Source organism: Pogona vitticeps, chromosome 1 (genome assembly GCF_051106095.1).
Source record: "Pogona vitticeps strain Pit_001003342236 chromosome 1, PviZW2.1, whole genome shotgun sequence".
In the NCBI taxonomy this organism is placed as follows: Eukaryota; Metazoa; Chordata; class Lepidosauria; order Squamata; family Agamidae; genus Pogona; species Pogona vitticeps.
In genome coordinates this window covers 48,891,405-48,910,748 of record NC_135783.1, presented here as the reverse complement: position 1 = coordinate 48,910,748, position 19,344 = coordinate 48,891,405, and the positions used below count along the sequence as shown (strand labels likewise).

Genomic DNA, 19,344 nt, shown 5'->3' with positions numbered 1-19,344 from the left:
CCACAGGTCCATTTCCTATTATCTGTGTTCTACAAGCTACCATCAAGGGATAGACAAGAATTCCCTTACATTCCTATTAGCAGCATTTCAAAAGCTTGCTAGCAAACAGCAAGGAAATTCTTGACTTCTCTCTTAAGCAATGAGGTCTCTACTGGAAACAGAAAAGAGAAACCAACAAATAAGAGAACAGATGCTTTTATTGCTCACCTTTATACAACAGCACACCTTCAGCCATTTTCTTTCACAGCTTTACAATGCACACACGCACGCACACACGCACAAAAAAACCAGGCAAGGCGCACTTGATGCAACTTTTCATAAAGAAAAATGTAACCAACCCAGCTGAAGCATTTTGTCTTAAATTCAATGTCAAAATGGAACCATCCAGCATTTGCTGATAACTCGTGCATAAAACAAGTTTCAGACTGCCGTTACTGCTAGCTAATTTCAAGTAAAATTTAAGTTGGTCAGGGTGAGGGATGGGGATCAACTGTTTGTATGAAACTGAATTATGCTGAAGCACAAGGCTATATATATTACCTGTTCACAACTTAGCTTGGTTTGATATATGACCTTTGCATGGTATGACAGCGGTCAGGTTATCTGGTGCGGACATATGGTAGGGTTTTCAATCAGTGAGAGACAAGTTGTCAGCAGCAGAGCTCATATAATAGGCACAAGCCAATTGAAGTAGGCTGTAATTCTGCAGAGTTAAAAATGCATAAATCCAACTGACCTTAATGGGAGTTATGCTCAATTAACTTCACACTTATCTGCTGTTTTACAACCTACGTTTGGGATCAGCTTGCTGGCTAGGGGGAAGTCAGAGTGAAAGCAATGTTGAAAATAGCTTAAATTGTGCAAGATTTTAAAAGAAAACCAGGAGCCTATGTAAAAAATGGCAGGCTGTTTTTCATACTGCAGGTGTTGACAGGTACTCCCAACTCTCTAGATTTCTTTAGTACACAGAACTATGGCTACTGTTCTAAAGAGTCTTGAAGAAAAGCTGCACTAAAAGTTTAGACAGCACCAGACCTATCTGCACATTCAGATAGATAAGATAATCTTCCAGAAGTTGCCTGTCATATGTGATCTGGTACTAATTAAAAAAAAAAAAAAAGCTAAGAACAGATGTCTATTAGTTGAGCTCTGCCAAAATGTAAATGTTTGAAGCCTCAGCTTGTGAAATGTCTTCCCTGCCCAAATCCAGACTGATTGTACTGATAACCCCCATGCTGGAAGTGCTGCTCAAATTGCCCACCTTGATTAAAGTTCTGTGCACCTCTTCCTCCCCAGCCACCACCTTGCCCACCACGGCCTCCTCGGCCCCCACGGCCTCCTCTCCCTCCTCCACGGCCTCCTCCTCGTTCACCAGAATGCCCATCTTGGTATCTGTTGTCTTGCTGGTAGCTTCCACCACCACCTTGATAGCCACTTCCTGAATACGAAGATTGGTAACCACCATAGCCACCTCCTTGGTAACCGCTGCTGCCACCACCACCATGGTAACCCCCAGTTTGAAAGTTGGTTTCTCTGTAGTTACTGTCCCTATAGTTGACATCTTGATAGCCACTTCCACCACCATCAGTCCAGCCTCCTTGAGGCTTGCCTCCTCTTCCTCCCCCTCTGCCTCCATGGTCATAACCACGTCCTCGTCCTCCTCGTTCGTGACCCCCATGTTCATGACCTCGACTTCCGTATGATGAGTCATATCCGCCTCTGCCTCCTCTCTCATAACCACCTTGGTCATATCCTCCTCGTCCTCCTCTGTCATGACCCCCATGTTCATAACCTCCACGGCCTCCATACGATGATTCATAGCCACCTCTACCGCCTCGGCCTCCACCACTTTGCTGCTGAGGACCATCTTGTCTTTTTTGCCATGGTGGCATCTCTGGGGGTGGTGGTTCAATTTCATTGGGTCTACCACCTCTGTCAGGTACTCGGCCCATTAATACCTATAAGCAGAAGAAATCAATGCGTTGGAAGAATTAACACAGCAAAGTAACTTTGCTACTTAATAATCCACTGACACAACATTAAAAGATTCATACAAATTAAATTTTCAGTCCATGCAGGAAAAAAGGGGTAAGGGTGTAGATCTGCTATGTAAATGCACACTGAAGAGACACAATGGTGAGGAAAAAATTCAGCAGATCAAAGCCAATATTCAGAAAGATCAGGGGTGGGCAATTAATTTCTATGGGGGAGCACATGAAAAATCTGAACTGTGTTCAGGGGCCGAACCAACTTTACTTAAAAATAAAATGAAACAGTGATGTTATGATTTCTTTACAAATACAGTGGTGCCCCACTTGACGACTCCGTCAGTGGTCCCCAACCTTGGGCCTCCAGATGTTCTTGGACTTCAACTCCCAGAAATCCTGGCCAGCAGAGGTGGTGGTGAAGGCTTCTGGGAGTTGTAGTCCAAGAACATCTGGAGGCCCAAGGTTGGGGACCACAGCATTAGATGACGAAATCACTTTACGATGACTTTTTTGCAATCGCCATAGCGATGTTTCTATGGGTTTTTTTTTGCTTTACGTCGTTTCAGTTCCTGCTTCGGGAACCGTTTTTTCGCTGGACGACGATTAAAAACAGCTGATCGGTGGCTCGCAAAATGGCTCCCCGCGTTTTCTGGACCTATTTTCGCAACACAGGGATCGTAAAATGGCCGCCCTATGGAAGATCTTGGCTGGATGATCAGATATTTCCCCCACTGGAATGCATTAACCAGTTTTCAATGCATTCCAATGGGTTTTTTTCCCCCTGCTTGACGACAATTTTGCTTAACAGCGATTTTCCACCTGCCAGGCCAGATAAAAAGGCAAGGTGGGCCAGATGTAGCCCACAGACCATAAGAGACTCCTGATTTAGGCTTTTAAAGATAATACCAAATATATTTTAAAAGAGCTTAAATGAAATAATAAAATAGTAGGAAATTCCAACATCTAAAATGTAAAAACCTTTCAACTGGATTTTAAACATATATTTGGAAATATATATAGCCTTCCTGTCACTATTATATAACATAAACATGGCTACGCACTAAATTAAATTATAATCCCAACTGGATTAACAAGTGTTGTGAAATCAATACTTACAATAAGTCTACAGGTATACTCTAGTTGGAACTAACAACTGGATTTAGTTCTGAGTATGCCTTTTGAAGACCAGTAAGTCCACTTCTGAGACAGAATTTGGACTTTTAATGGAAATTACAATGTTGCATTATCATGCTGATAATCATAGCTCTGAAGGAACATCTAAAACAATTACTGTACAAGGGTATCTTATAGGGATAGCTTTTCATAGATAGCTCAGTGGTCTAGGTATCTGGCTGTGGAGCCAAGGGATGGAAGTTTGATTCCCCACTGTGCCTCCTTGACATGGGCTGGACTCAATGATCCACAGGGTCCCTTCCATCTCTGCAGTTCTAAGATGATGATTTACATGAAAGGGAAAATGAAACACATGAAAGAGGCTCTCTTTAGTGTTCTTTCATCAGTTACTGAGAGCCTCGAACATGAATGATTTGTATTAATGAAAAACGGTACACAAAAGTTTTGTGATTTTTCATGTTTCCCTCTTTAATTTTTCTTGCATCCTTTGTCTATAAATCACCCAGGAATTTTTTTCATCCAACAGTGTTGAAAGAGTTGCAGTTCACAGCCAATCAGAATGTATGGGGGAGGGGGAAATTTTAATGTATAATAGGGTTGAGATTTGTTGGAATCCAGTGAGCAGGGCTTTTTTTTTGCTTCAGCTATTTTTTTGTGGGTGAGTAGTTCAAAAAATTGAGTTTACGGGGTGCAGAGGTATTGCCCTAAAAATGAAAAGTTCTTTTAAAAAGTGCTTTGGGAGTGCATTTAAAGTAAAAGTACATTTGAAAAACTACTACTCAGGAGACAGTTTACATTACACCCATATTGTTTTGGAACAAAACTACTGATAAGTTAACAAGGCAGAAGTAACTAATTCAGTTTCGTGCCAGTTTTTGTGAGAAAGAGTAAACAGAACAATGATCTAATGTGAACAGACAGGAGAAAAAAATGAAGTGCATTTTAAAATGCCACTTGTGCTGTTTTACTTATAATATTAATTGCCAAAGAGATGCTGCAAAATAGATGTGGAAACCCGTGTTAGGCAAATAAGAAGAATATATTGTACAATAGAAGCTTTTACAGAATTTTGTAAAAGAAGAAAAAGATCAATGCTATTTTAAGTTGTTTAATGATAAGCAAGAAGAAGAAGAGAATGTGTCGTTTGTTTTATAAGACTTTAGCCTCAGAATTAATAACAAATAAATGTTTTGATGAGGACAGGAGGACCAGAACATTCCCACAACAATAAGCTATGCCACCTGATTGTTATCACAGTGACATTTTAGCCTTCCTATATAAAGGCTTATTGTTTTGATTTAAACTAGACTATAAATACAGGATGAAATCATATAGTGTTATGAGACGCAATGGGAGACACACACTGTTACTGAATGGATATATATATTATCCAAACAGGATATAAAGCATGAGACAGAGAAGGGAACTGATGCTAGGTGAACATCCCTAGAGCAGCAAAAATATGACAGTGTGGCAATGAAAGCCAACAGTGGATTTTACATGAGGCTTGGTGAGAAAATGGTTTCCCGTGTATGTTCTTAACATGCTTAGAGCTAATTAATGTTTTTTACTTTATATATATTTATATTTATGCCTTTCACTAAAAGTTAGAAGCTTTTTTGCTTTTAATACTTTCATTCTCAAAAACTCTGATGTAATCTAGAGATTTATTCTCTGCCTTTTCAGGCTATAAACCAATGTACCCTCTAATTCTGAGCCCCACTAGGTTGGGCTCCACCTTTCTCTCGCAGAACTTCACCCCTGAAGGTGCACACGACTCTGCCCCACCCACGCGCAGGGTTCCATTACGACCAGAATCAAAGGGGCTGAACCCAACTGCTGTCCAGAGAATGAAGAGAGCGGCTCAGAGGGAGGTGGAGTACCACACACATGGCTTAGAGGGAAGCTTGCCATAAACTATGTTTTGGAATTTAACTTAAAACCTTCTTTTTTTCTATTTTATTATACTTTTGCTAAGGTCTTGACACTAGGATCTTTATACATGTTGCAAGGATGGATTTTTAAGTATTTATGCCTACAGTTTTTCCTATGGCTGTAAGATGTTCAGATGTTATTACAACTCACGTAATTTTTAATATTATGGAACCTAGAAATAATGTGAATTAATTAAACTTGTAAAAACAGACAATCAGAAAGGATGAAGGAGAGAAAAGAGAACTAGCATGCACAGTATATGTTGAAAGCAGTGCTATTCTATCATGTACACAAAAGTTTCTTCTCATGGAGCTTCTTAGTATCTACAGCACCTGAGGAATTAAAGTCTATCAACAATACAAGGGAAATACCTTATTAATGGCACATGCCGTCTTCTCTCTGATAGAACCACTGCTAGTTCTCATAATCTTTGACAAGTCTTGCCTAGCTGCCAAGAGGTGAGCAACAGATATAGTGCACTTAGAAGATAAGATGGCACGCTTTGGCTGATAGACTTTAGCCAATTTCTCCGTCTGACTCTATAACATATACACAGAAAGAGGAGAGAGGTGGAGGGAGGGAGAGAGAGGTGGGGGAGAAAAAGAGAGATCAACAGTTATTGACATTCTACTGAAAAGTCCAATTAAAAAATTTCATTCCATGGCATTTTAAAACAACCACAACTCTAATAACAGATTCAAGCTCCAGTAACAGTTGTCATAACAAACCTAGAGTGCAAAATTGGGCAATTTGCCATCTTATTTGGTTCTGCAGTTATGGTTAAAATCATGTTTCCAAGTACATTCAATAATTCCTGTTTCCTGGGCTTAATGCGGCTACAATCACTGAACACAAAGAAAGGTGAGATTTGTCTGACAGCAATTGCTGACACAAGAACACATCATTCTGAGATAGATCTGGAGATATCGCCTTCATCCTTCCGCTCCAACCTTCCATAATTTATCTTCTATTTAATATAATCTGTCTTGATGTCCTCTTACTTTTCAAACTATACCCATGGTACAGCATTCAAACAGACAGGCCATATGATATATGAGCTTTTCCTTGCAATTCTGTAGTCTTGTCAGTAGCAACTCTTGGTAAGAGTGCAGCAAGAAAGCCTAACTAATGTATAAACGTGCCCAGCTTGATTTCAGGCCATCACTTTCATCACTGTTGTTCCCAACGGCACATAACCTTGGAAGACCACTGCCAAATTTGCTTCTAAGCCCCATTACTGAGATCTTGGCTAGAGTTTCAATGCATGACATATCTGAGTAGCATCTCTACTTCTAGAATCCTAGAAATCCAATGCCAGACAGTTTAGATAATGCTGAGTTACAATATGGAGCCTTTGGGACTGATTCTGATCCTCCTGGAATTCACCATACAGTCGTGCCCCGACGCTACAAAGCATTTTTCATTTTCATAAAAATGGGTTCCCATTGTGGATGCTTGAAATGCTTCTGTTGGGCTTAATAACTAGCAGCAAGAGCCTTGGGCTAAAACAAGTTGATATTTTTGGTTATATCCCTCCTCGTGAATATCTTTAAAACTCAGCTCAACCTTTGGGCTGATTCATTTCATATAAGGCAGCTTTTGAGGCATCTTTGGAAGCTTGATAATCTTGTGATGCATGATGCATCATGAAAATTACAAATACCAAATTGTATTTTGCAAACTTAAGCTTCCCTACGTATAGCTCTAGACAAAAGCAAGAAATAGGAAGCTCTGCTATAAAATAGAAGTTTAGCAGACACTGAGTAATGCAGTCTAAGTACATTTTTATTATGTGGTTGTAGACCCAATTATACAAAGATAAAATAGATAAAATAATCACATAGTATAAAATCTTGCTATAGTGTTTTGCAAGTTCTCATAGCTGAAAATAAAAATTTAACCACTAACTGTGTTATTGATTCTCTCCACAACAGAAACTTCAGATAGCCTGTGGGAGGTAGACCAGTACATTTACTCATGATTGAACCAAGATATTGAAGAAGTTTCTAAAATGATGTGCCCCAAGGACTCAATAATTTCTTTCTTGAAAGGATAAATTCTTTCACTGTATGGGGTGGTATTAAAACGCCCTTTTAAAAGGGCTGAGGCAAGGCAGTTAAATCCAGTCCTTGAAAAGGCAAAGTGATATCTCAGTGCTGTAATTTGGTATAAGTACTTAACTGGCTTGGGGAAGTTAAAATTTAGGCCAAAACACAGTGGTGAACAAGTCTGCACAAGCTAGAGAGTACGGAAGGTCTGTATCTTTCATATGTTGAATAAGTATTGGCTTAATGCTACCTTTTGGCTGTCTCAGTAGGAAATCCATAGATAAGCCTAAGAGATGCGGTTGTTTTCTAAATCCCTTATACCATGAGCTGGCAAAGACATATTTCTGCAAATAGCATAGGTAGCCACGTTAACAACCTTTAACCGATAACAAAATGCATGTAGTCATGCTTGACATTCTACTGAGGGCATACCAGCTTCAAGTCGCAGACCGGCTGAAGAGGTGCATTTTGGCATGGCAAATAAGGACTGCAATGTATTTGATAAAATGCATTCAACAGAGGGGTTTGCCAAGGTTGCATATTAGCACCCACACTATTCAACTTGCATCTTAACCTCTCTAAAAGTTGTTTAGCACCTGAATATCACTCCCTGAAACTGGCTAAAACCAATGTAGTCCTGCTACCATATGAAGATGATGCGGTTCTCATGTTGCTCTCAGAAATTGACCTTAAACGAATCATATGTGCCTTTTTGAGTTATTGCAGGAAAACTCAATTTTGAAAAAAAACCAAAATAATGGTCTTCCCTAGACATAGTAAAACCAAAGATTGGGTTACTGAGGGCCAACGGACAGAACAGGTTAAAACATTCAAATACCTGGGAATTAATTCTTCACACTCCCTCTCCTGGTCCTACCACAGAGTAATGCAGTGATTATATTTGGCTGCCTTCTCAGACCCAATTAATTAACAGCATTAGAAATAAGAAGTCCAACGTTCTTCTTGATTAAATGCACAGAACACAACTAATGGTATGTTTCTGTCAATGATAGATATGTAGTAAAAGCTGACTGTGTCTATTTACAGGCAACTCAAGTACAGAATGGACAATTCTATGTTAAAGTTACAGGAAGAGCAATCCAAGTATCACTCTTCCTATAGCTTATGTTCAGGCTGTGAGTGCTGGTGCTTAAAGAGCAAAAGCATTACTATGCACAAACAAGAAAGAGGTTCAGAAGACTAGCAGTAACCGCAAGATTTGCAGAACTATAAACATCTTTTGGAGGAGACAGGGGTGGGCAGCACAACAGTCTAATGATGAATGAGTGAGCTTAGTGGCTACAAAATGCTCACTGTTCCTGGAGTGTGTGGGGCTGGCCAGATGGGGAACATGGAATGCAGCGGCTGGAGTCCTGGCCAGGAAGCACTCCACCTGGCAGTAATGTATGGTAAATCCTTGTCAGGATTATTTCTAAACACCTTGCAATACATTCACAGATCAAGTGTACCGATGGGATTCCCCCAGTCTCATGAACAAGGAGAGGCAGTTTTGAATAACAGGCAGCAAAGCTCTGGCAGGCATAAAGGCTGCTTACAGAAAGCAGGTTGTACCTTTGCTCGATCTGACCAGCCAAAAGACTGAACAGTGACATCCAGACGCTTCACTAATAATTTCCTTCGAACTTCATATTCGTTGGCTATGGCTTGATTAATAGCTTCAATTTTTTCCTGAAATGAAAATGGCACAGATTTGCTGAAACCTGAACAATAAATTAAATTAAAAGTTTTCCTCCTGAATCTCTGAGCAAGAGAGCAGGCTGGCTGAGACATAACATTCCTGGACATGAAGAAGCATGGAATTCAAACACACTGGTACTTACTTTGGTTTGGTCCTTGCCATTTGGCCTAACAGCCACAACACAAATTCCCAAATCAGTCACTTAATTTGCCCACTGTCACGAGTTGCAGTGGTCACAATGGCAAAAAACACAACTTTAAATAAATCTGTCTGCATATACAGCAGAACCCTCAAAAGCATGAGAGAACAATCTCTATGCAGACTACATGGTGCAGAAAGCCCACGACAGCACAGACAAGGTGTGTGCTCCCAAAGGGCTACCAGGTGGGAAACATGATCCATTGGGAGGTACCAGCTTTAATTTCCCCCCTTCTTTCAAGTATAATGAGTTGTCATCATTTTGAGTTGGTTTAATAAGATAAATTATTTGATTCTGAGGAAAAATCCTTGTTGGTAACAAAAGTCTCACAATTTCCTTTTCAAGGTGTAATAGAAAACTGATTGAGAGAGACCAGATATGAAGCTTCAAAACCCATGAATGAGAAAAGGAAGCCAGGGGCTCCAACATCAACTTTGGCTCAATAAAGTATAGCTGCACCCAAATTGGCCTTTGACATTATACAGTTGAAAAGACATTTGAATAGTATTCAACCAGATGTTTGTTTGGAATGCAATCTGCAAGATCAACTGCTCCTTTCTCTTGTTGTCCTCCCTTTGTTCCTCATTAGATTCTATTAAAGGAACTCAAGGCAGTAAGATGAAAGCAGTGATATGGGAACAAATTATAACGTATTTTATGATATATACGACCCCCAATGGATAAAACACCCCCCTAATTATGACCCTTGATGGAGGCAGAGGAGCAGTTAATGGGCAACTGGTTCTCCACTTCCATCTCCTGCTGCTGTTGTCTCCACTGCCCATACAATTACCTCCTCCAGTGCAACTGCTGAGGCTCACCTCCAGCTCATGTGCCTGCCCTAAGGAGATTGTGCGAGGAGCTTATCTGGCGGCATGTGAGTGCATGTGAGTGCTTGTTCACTTCCACCTCTGTCTCCTCCTGCCTCCACCACCAGAGGGGACAAGGCAGCGGACATGAGCTGAGCCCGTCAATCCACTGGAGGTGGTGATCAAGCGGGTGGGGAAGGCAACAGCAAGAGGCGCCCAAGCACGTGTGAATGCTCCTTCGCCTCCACCTCCTGTTGCTGCTGCCTCGGGGCCACCAGAGGAGACAAGCTGTGAGCTCTGGAAGAGGCAACTGGGCAGCGGCAACAGCAAGAGGTCCCTGAGCACAACTGCTTCCTTCCGTGTATAAAACAACACTTAATTTTTCCTCTAATTTTAGGAAGAAGTGTTTTATACACGGAAAAATGCAGTACATTATGCAGGGTGGCAGCAAGTAGGAGGGGATTCAGAATGCTGGGCCAGCACTTCTCCTCTGATCAGCTGTAAAAATGGCTGTCCTGCGAAGTATGGGTCCGGAAAACACAGGGCAGCCATTTTGTGGAGCCACCGATCAGCTGTAGAAATCGTCGTCTTGCAAACAAACGGTTCACAAAGCACTGACCAAATGGTCAAGCGAAAATCGCCCATTGGAATGAGTGTTATGCGAATCGCTATAGCAATCGCAAAAAGTCATTGTTATGTGGATTCGCCGTTTAGTGGGGTCATTGTCTAGCGAGGTACCACTGTAGCTGAAATCCAGCTACACAAATGGTCTAACTTTAAAGAAGCTAATTGCAGTTAAGTTCAGAAATCTTTGTAAATCTTACCTGCTACATGCTGTCTTCTTAAAGCAATTTGCTCCCAAAAGTTATATCATTTGTATAAATGCCCAACAAGATTTAATTAGGAATATTATGCCAGCATTGAGAACAGCTAGCTGAAATGTGCAAGAGAGGTGCAAAACTAAGCAGAAGAACAGACGTGACATCACAGAAACAGCTGCTGCACAAAACTACTAGGTTAGCCAATGCAAACTGTAGGTGGATACACTGCAGTTTACATGAAAATAATTCAAGATCACTCTCAATCTTCTCCAAGCCGTATGATCTTTAAGAGCACAACAGTGCCATGAACAGTCATGCTTTAATGGAATCTATCTGCATCTAGATATCTTTCCACCTATTGAGGTACAGATTCATGCATCTGGACTTCCCAGATAACAGCTATAATGTTGTGACATCATAGAAAAGGGCCTGGTCTTAAAGCTACATGCCTAAATCCCTAAAAAGACCTTGAGTAAACTGAACTGGAACATTTTCCCAGCCAGTGACTGCTGTTGAGACAGCCTGCCCATGGATTATCAAAAATGGATAATCAGTCCTAAGATCAAATATTCAATAACTTCCGTAACCTTACTGAAAACATAGACAACATAAAAGGAATCCATCCATTAGCATTCTGGAGGCAAGTGTATCATATCTCCTTTCCCGGCCAAATATTTTTTTCTTCCATCAGGGGGCACCAGGGAGCTAAAAGAACTGAGCTAATATACAGTACAGCCTGCATGTTTCTTACTCTTTAACTAGGCCTTGGTAAAGGTTTTTGTTTTCCCTTTTTAAGTGACGACTCTGTTCCCAGAACTGGGAGGGGAAAAAAAACAAGTTAGGTAAATGGTGTAACTCTGTCACCTCTTTCTTTCGCCCGTGGCATACGACAATGAGAACAGGACAGGACAAGAGTTCACTTTCACAAAATGTACCTTCAAATCGCTCCCAGAAAATAGAATCTGGATATAGGTAATGTCAGTTATGTAATTTGTACTCTGCTTGCCAACCATATGAAGTAATTGCCACAGAAAATTCACTCTGTTTTTGAATGAGCAAAAGAAAAAATTGAAATCCCAGTAAAAAATGTTCAAAACAGTCCTTCAAAAAAGAACTTACCCAATGAACTGGACCCAGCGGCTTTGACAGTAAAGGTTTTCCTACATGATTTGGCGGAACCTTCCCTAATGTTTCTTTCAACTGTAATAAAACACACAGTGTTAACATCAACAGAAGACTGGCTTTTCCTCCACAAAAGTATACAGCTCTGGAAAAAAACTATACATAAACAAATTATACAGTTTTGGAATCCAAACTCATTACAGTACTTCGGTCACTGCATACACATTCAGATGTGTCAGAATTACAAAACATCCTCAAAAAATTACAGGAATAAACACAACGAAAAAAGGAGTGGGACTCGCAACTGTAAAAAAGTAACACACCAATCTCAGTTCCTTAATGGATGGAAAACACAAATAAAGAGAAACGGGTCAGTTATTTTAACCAAAAAAGAAAAAAATACAGAGAGCAACTAAATTTACTATTTGCAAAAACAGGGTCTTAACCTCTGTACATTTCTTTATCACAGCCAACCTTATGCATATCATCTTAAGACTAAACAAAGACTATGATCTCAGCATAGGTGCATACAATTTATGCCTCAACATATGTATAAAAGAACACCTAGCAAGTGACCAAGTTAACAATATTGAAGAAGTCTTCTTCTGGTCAAGAACAGTCTAATTATCTTAACATTTTAATTTGCTTTTAATCTTGCCTATATTTAATATATGTTCATAACTTTAAATTGTGCAATACTCTGATATGAATAAAGAAATAAAAATATTTCAACATTTGTTTGCTCATGGCTCACACAATAAAATTAGACTGCTTATCCTAGAGCTTAGAATTTTTAAGGAATCAGATCAAGAATGACTTTGGTCATTCAAGGGAATTTCTAGGGAGAAAAAAAACATTGTGAAAGAAGGGAATACTTTATTATACCATCCCATCAAGTGGATGAGTGAATGACTGAACACCTAAAAACTTCACTTTTTTAAAAGGTGAATTGCAAATGCTGAAACTAGCTTTAAAGCATTAACAGGTTGTGGCCTGACTACCCAAAGGACTGCCTTTTGTAAAAAGAAGCCTACTTGTTCACTGAAATCATTTCTGCAAGCCATGTCATGCAAGGGTATGGGCAGCAATGTAAGAAAATGTTCTTTCTGGTGGTGGTGTCAGATCTGTGAACTCCCTTCTTGAGGAGGTTTCAATGGGGCTAACTCTAATGTCTTTTCAGCATCAGTCGGAAAATGTTTTAGTCCCTCAGATCTTGCTCTCAACATTACCTCCGCTATTTAATGGTGCTTTATTTACTATATTCTAACCACATTGTTTTAAACCATAATTTTATTTTTGCAAGCTATCCTGAAAATATTTTTACATGTGAGGCCCTTAAATAGCTGTTTTTTTAAAAAGCCTAATAAAAGCCTATTCTGTGTGCACACTTACGGACCTTTCCCTTTACCCACTCAATTCTTGCTATAGTCCATCATGCCTCTGAAAAGTCACACTTCAGGTTCTAAGAGAGGGGATGCTCTTCCCTGTGTGGCAGGCCACAGCAGAGGGAAAAGTTGCAGATGCATAATTTTTTATTGCTGATGCACAAGAAAATCAGAGTCAAAGCCGCTACCTTTAAATTGGTTCCTACCTTTTTTTCTATCCCACTGAAGAACTGGAACATAGTTATGTTGGCTGGAGGCTTAGACATGCCTAAAGCAATACATATGCCCTTTAGTTCCTGAAAGACTTCACTGCCACTGCCCTCCTGGGTTTTTTTTGGAGGAGCATTCACACACAGCATTCTAGCAGCTTCCAATTCTGAGATGAGGTATGCTGAAGAAAGAAAAATGACCATTCAACATAGCAAAGAGAAACTGGTTTTTAGCACAAATTATGCTATTTTACAATTCCCAAAAATGGAAATGCTTATTTTTACTAATCAAGAACACAGAAGCTTAATGCTATCCTCTACTGAATAAGAGAACAGATACAGAAAGAACAAGGATCTGAATACCCACTTATAGCCAAATAGCAGGTCTGCTGTAAGAACACGCAGCATCATTCACAGGCACACTTTTCCATAACATGAGAATGTGGAAGAAAACAAGCCTGTAGATGCAGTCTTTCCTTTATGTGTATTAAGTAACTTAATACTACTGAAGGGGCAAATGAACAGCAATACTTGCAGTGGCAAATGAATGACTCCAAATAAAGTTACCATGAGCCTCTCACATTGTTAACCATCATTCAAACTGCAGCAAAGAGCTACTTATATCAAAGCCATCATTTAGAATTATAACAGCAATCTTACTGATATGAAAGACCTAAATATGAGCTTCATGGGTCCAACCAAATTCTTTCTTTCACAATCATAAGATCTGAAGCTACAACAAGGGACAGCACGATCCCAATTACAGGCATAAAAAGGAGCATATTTTTTCTCAACTTACTGAGTACCAGCAGACAGTTTTTCTGATTGAGAAGGCGCTTGGTGACATCTCCTGAAGTTAATGTTGTATATGGGCAGTTCATTTCACTCAGTAATCCACTCATTTCAAGCTGGAACTCATCTGCTTCGCTTGGACCTTAAGACACAGATAATTTATTTATATATTTATTTAATTTATATGCCGCCCACACTACCCAAAGGTCTCTGGGCGGCTTACAGCATTTAAAATACAATAAAGATATGTAGCAATTAAAATACAATTAATATATATATAAAATTGCCACAGCTAATATTATTTCAGTTAAAAGCCTTCTGGAACAGGAAGGTTTTGACCTGGCGCCGAAATGTCATCAATGTCGGCGCCAGACGAATCTCAGTAGGGAGGGCATTCCATAGTCTGGGGGCAGCTGCCGAAAAGGCCCTTTGTCTACAAGCCGTCCCTCTTACCTCCTTGATAATAGTGGAAAAGGTTCAGCCATTAAAGAGACAAGAATTTAAAAATAAATATTTTGCTGAAAATAGTTTGGTATCAAATTAACTGTCCAGCTTGACTATTTCCAAATAACAGTTAAAGACTCTCTTGTTTACTCGAGCGTTTTGCTCTTGCTTTGTTCCTATGCTTCTGTTTATTATTGCCAAGCTTTAATTGTTCTCTTATAAACATATGATTTTATTCCTCCCTTTATCAGTATTTGGATCATATATATTTATGAAGATAAGTGCCACGCTCCTGTTTTGAGGATGGAAAGGGTGTCAGCCTTTGGAATGAAATGCATGACTAAAGATTAAAGCAAACTGCTTTCCAGAAAAGGAGCAGTTTTCAAAACATGTACAAAAGTTACAATTCCGCAGTTGCACAAACACACAATGTAGTAGTGGTCCATTTGACACCGTTTTCAGTTTCACAGAAAATTCAGATTTTGTTTTTAAAATGGCATGCTTATAAGCATTATGACTACAAAGATATTCAGGGAAACTGGCAAAGTCTCCCTGCTAGAACATGAGCAGTGGAGCTGTGCATAGGCTCTTGCCAATTCCGTGCTGAACAGCTCTGCAAAATTGTGTAAATGATGCATTTGAGTCTGTTTCCTTAACTAATAAAGACTATTCTGAGTTTGAACTGCCTGAATTTGAACTGGATTATTAAGCAGATATGTCTTCACAAGAGAGTGGCTTTAAAAATAGACAATCACTCAAATCATACACTACATATGGACTTCATACATTCTCATATTAGAGTCATGGTAACTCACTGTTAGTTGCTTGCACATTTTCTTCTAGTTTGCAAAATAATCTTAATTCTGACACAAGCCAAGCACAGAGTTTGGTGTATTCAGGGGAAGCAGCTCCGCCAGAAGCTGCCTGGGTAAGAGCTCCATCTTCTAACAATGGACCTTTGTAACTGGCGAACAAACAAAACAGAAATGAGAACATACATGATTAAACAAAATGTACAATTTAAGGTGCACACAATCAGTACTTTCAGCTACAGAATTTTCTTCATGGAAAGTTTCAAAATATTAATCAACTGATGACAAATTGAATTTTATGTCCATTGAACTCTTCTCTAATGTTCTGTATTGCATTAAGATCATCTGATGTCTTAATAGGTACAGTTAGAAATGGATCTCTCTTTTTTTTTTGAAAGCTCAAATACATTATAGGAAATAAATATATTTCCTATTCCTACACAGAGCTATATCATATCCATGTAATTTCAAGAAAACACCAGGTAATTTGAGACAAATGCACTATGAATTGTCCATTAATTACACAGATACTCTCTTAAGCATTTGCATTCTACTTTTTGATCTCTCTCAGGCAATTGGTTGGCCTACTAACAGAATACTGGACTAGACAGCCGACGTAGCCCATTTTATGTTCTTATGAGCAAAGAGAGGGGATGTTTATATGGCCTGGCGATAACCTTGTGAAGAGCCAAGGGTAAGTACTTTCATTTTCCCAGCTGCCATTCCCCCCTTAACATTTCAAAAAAAAAAAAAAATCAATGGCAATTACAAAGCTGAAATAAGCTATTACAGAAACAATATCAGGTAAATATTGGCAACATTTCAATAAATAATAATATTGGCAACATCTTAAGAAAATGCTGGTAACATATGGCACTAAATAAATAAATAAATAAATAAATAAATAAATAAATAAATAAATAAATAAATAAATAATAATAATAATAATAATAATAATAATAATAATAATAATAATAATAATAATAATAATAATAATAATAATAATAATATAAGCTTAAGAAATCAAGACCATGTAGGTGTATTTTCTCTCATACCTACCCTAGGTCTTCTAGAGCCTCCAGAATATCATTCTCCAGGAGTTCAAACTCCATCCTGGGGCTTCAGAATGAACACAAAAGGAAAAACGAGCAAGCTGAGGAACCTGCAATCACCACAAACAGCCTCGATAACGCATGAGAAAATCGCATGGTTAACCCCCCCCCCCCCAGGCTGGCCCAGGCACCCGATGCCTTGCCTACGAAGACCGACGCGCCACCATCTCCTCTTGCCTCGGGATGAAGGGGGCGGGTGGGCCGAGTCCTGCTCCCAAAAGGCATCCCCCTCCCTTGAAACGGACCCCCCCCCAGCTTTCCCTCGGCACTGACCAAGACACAGGCAGTCTCTGAAGGGACCCCCTTCGCCATACCCTCCCTCTCCAACGAGGAGCTGGCTGTTCCTTCGCTGTCTCTTCCCGTTCCAGGCGACCGGCTGGGGGACACCCCCTCCCACCCCACCAACCCCCTCCAGCAAAACTCCCACGACCACCGCCTACCTTTTGCGCAGCTGCTACGCCGCCGACTGCTGGGTTGGCATGTCAGGCGGTGGGGGAAGGGAGAGGAAAAAGGAAGGCCCCCTTCGCCTGACCTCTCACCCTGCCTTTGGGGTTGGCCCAACTCACGCCTGATTGTAAAGAAATCCCCGTTTTGCGGATTGTGAGCCTTTGGGCTTTTTCTCCCTCATGAACAGACCGTACACAACAAAACAGACTATTTCTTGTAAACGAAAGACGCGAAAGTGTAATTTGCTGCGCATGTTTTCTGTCAGGCACAGCGCAGGACAGCCCCCGAACTTTCCCTTTTCTATACCTGTGCCGGACCACGTTGGAAAGCCCTGGGTCGAAACGCTACGCGCATGCAGCGGGTTAGGGACGCACGGTTTCAGCTGCGGGCCATCTTTGGGTGCGGAACTACAAGTTCCAGCATGCTCTGCGGCACAGCTTCCTAGGCTTTTTTATTTAACCCGTGAAGAAAGAGCAAACGCTACATCCCTCGTAAGACTCTGAATTTTTAAAGCTCCCAAATTGAGAGTAATGCCGGAACATGTCAGAAATGAGAGATGGCCAACGATCTTTTATACCAGGCCAGCAATGTCAGCACTGGTTAAAAACACCTGATAAGTAAATAAATATTGCAGATGACTTAGAGAGGGTCATTTTATGCTAAAAGCAGATGAGGAGGCAAAATCGTGGGTTCTAGGGCTCTTCAGATTGCACGTGCAAAAGTGAAGGAGAGTAGAAGGAACTTCCTACTACTGTAACATCTAGTCCAATATAATTTAGCCCTTAATTCCATAGCCAACCAGTCTGCAAGAGGAGTGCCTTCGTGAAAGAGATCTCTTTCACTCGTCTCCTTCACTATTTGATATTTATTATGCCACTCCTCATGGCGAAGTGAGATTTAAATACAACAGCTGAATTTATTCAGAGGAAAAGAGTTCCGCCATAGCTCTCTTCCTTAGGTTATTTGAGAGCAAAGATCCAGCAAAACCGGAGTAGACAAGTTTTTGGAGTGGTAGAAGAGATAGCCGTGTTAGTCTATCTCAGCCATTGGCAGTGCACTAGTGATAGTATTTAAAATTGGCTCAAGATTATGGCTACTTACTCGACATCTGGAAACCAAATTTCCAAGTTTGAACATGCCTGCTTGAAGACTTCTGAAGTTACTCGCTGTGGAGTTTTAACATGGTGATTTCTGGGGTTAGTTACTGTGTGTCAAGAATGAAGGACAACAAAAGCTGGGGCAGGAACATGAAACTTGTTTATACCTTAGTTTATTCAGCCAAGATATAATAATATGGGTACGGTATCTATCTCCAGAGCCAAGTTTAGACTAACCTAGGAAAAAAGCTTGGTGTTCTTTCTCAAGTCATTATCCTGCTTATAATTTTAAGAGAAAGGATAATGGAAGTATTATTTTAATGTTGCGAATAAGGGATGGTGAAGGCATGTGGAGAGGAATATATTGCACTCATTAGCTGAAGTCCTGTTTCCATGCTTTAAGGCTAAGGGACAAGGATGGTAAAATATATGAATTACTGTAATTTTTTTTCTGCCATCAGAATTACTTTCATGCCAGTAGCAATTTTCAGTAATTAAAAAAGCAAAGTGTGCTGCTTATATACCACCCCATAGTGCTTCAAGCACCCTCTGGGCGGTTTACAAGTTAATTATGCAGGCTACACATTGCCGCCCCCCCCCCCCCAGCAAGCTGGGTACTCATTTTACCGACCTCGGAAGGACAGAAGGCTGAGTCAACCTTGAGCCGGCTACCCGGGATTGAACCTCAGGTCGTGAGCAGTTTTGGCTGCAGTACAGCGGTTTGACCACTGCGCCACGAGGCTCTTTCCTACAAATTCAATAGCTTGATGACAGATATTACATAGGAGCATCCAAAGCTCCAGAAAGGAAGTAAAAAAATTTAATTCCAATAAATAAATAAATCTCTGCTGCAGCTAATGTCACTAGACGTCTATGGCATAAGTTATAGTAACAGGATTGTAGTGAAACTGAACTAGCTGAATACCTCAGTGGGTTACATATCCGGCTGCAGAGCCAGAGTTTGTGGATCCATTGTACAGTATTTCCATGGAGGAATCAACCTGTGTAGCCATGACCAAGTTGTAGTCCCAGGGCACCCCCAGAAGAGAATAGTAAATCACCTTTGAATATTCTCTACCTAGAAAATCCTGGAAAGGGTTGCCCTAAGTTAGAATCAACTTGATGGCACATTATTTATTATTATTATTATTATTATTATTATTATTATTATTATTATTATTATTATTATTATTATTATTATTATTATTATTATTATTATTATTATTATTATTAGTAGTATTAGTATTAGTATTAGTATTAGTATTAGTATTAGTATTAGTAGTAGTAGTAG

General features: G+C 40.0%; 1 protein-coding gene across 4 annotated transcripts; it reads right to left on the bottom strand.

The window, feature by feature from the left end:
- Nucleotides 1–179: 179 nt before the first annotated feature.
- Nucleotides 180–17,289, bottom strand: FAM98A (family with sequence similarity 98 member A). Of its 4 annotated transcripts, none has more exons than XM_020811798.3 (9): nucleotides 16,950–17,289; nucleotides 16,457–16,559; nucleotides 15,401–15,549; nucleotides 14,149–14,283; nucleotides 13,347–13,531; nucleotides 11,753–11,833; nucleotides 8,678–8,794; nucleotides 5,429–5,596; nucleotides 180–1,958 (listed from the first exon to the last, which is right to left on the bottom strand). In XM_020811798.3, exons 2-9 carry the CDS (start codon nucleotides 16,507–16,509, stop codon nucleotides 1,176–1,178), a joined length of 1,671 nt encoding a protein of 556 aa, XP_020667457.1. In that variant the 5' UTR covers nucleotides 16,510–16,559; nucleotides 16,950–17,289; the 3' UTR covers nucleotides 180–1,175. The 4 variants fall into 4 exon arrangements, with proteins under 4 accessions (XP_020667457.1, XP_020667460.1, XP_020667458.1 ...); XM_020811801.3 differs by having other exon boundaries at nucleotides 16,457–16,516; nucleotides 16,950–17,057; XM_020811799.3 differs by lacking the exon at nucleotides 16,950–17,289 and adding an exon at nucleotides 16,783–16,881.
- Nucleotides 17,290–19,344: the final 2,055 nt, after the last annotated feature.

Coding starts and splice junctions, on each gene's coding strand:
- FAM98A (XM_020811798.3), bottom strand. CDS start 16,509: ATGGAGTTTGAACTCCTGGAGAATGATATTCTGGAGGCTCTAGAAGAC. Junction 14,284..15,400: donor AAATGTGCAAGCAACTAACA/GTGAGTTACCAT, acceptor CTGTGTCTTAAG/GTCCAAGCGAAGCAGATGAG. Junction 5,597..8,677: donor GCTGGTCAGATCGAGCAAAG/GTACAACCTGCT, acceptor TATATGTTATAG/AGTCAGACGGAGAAATTGGC.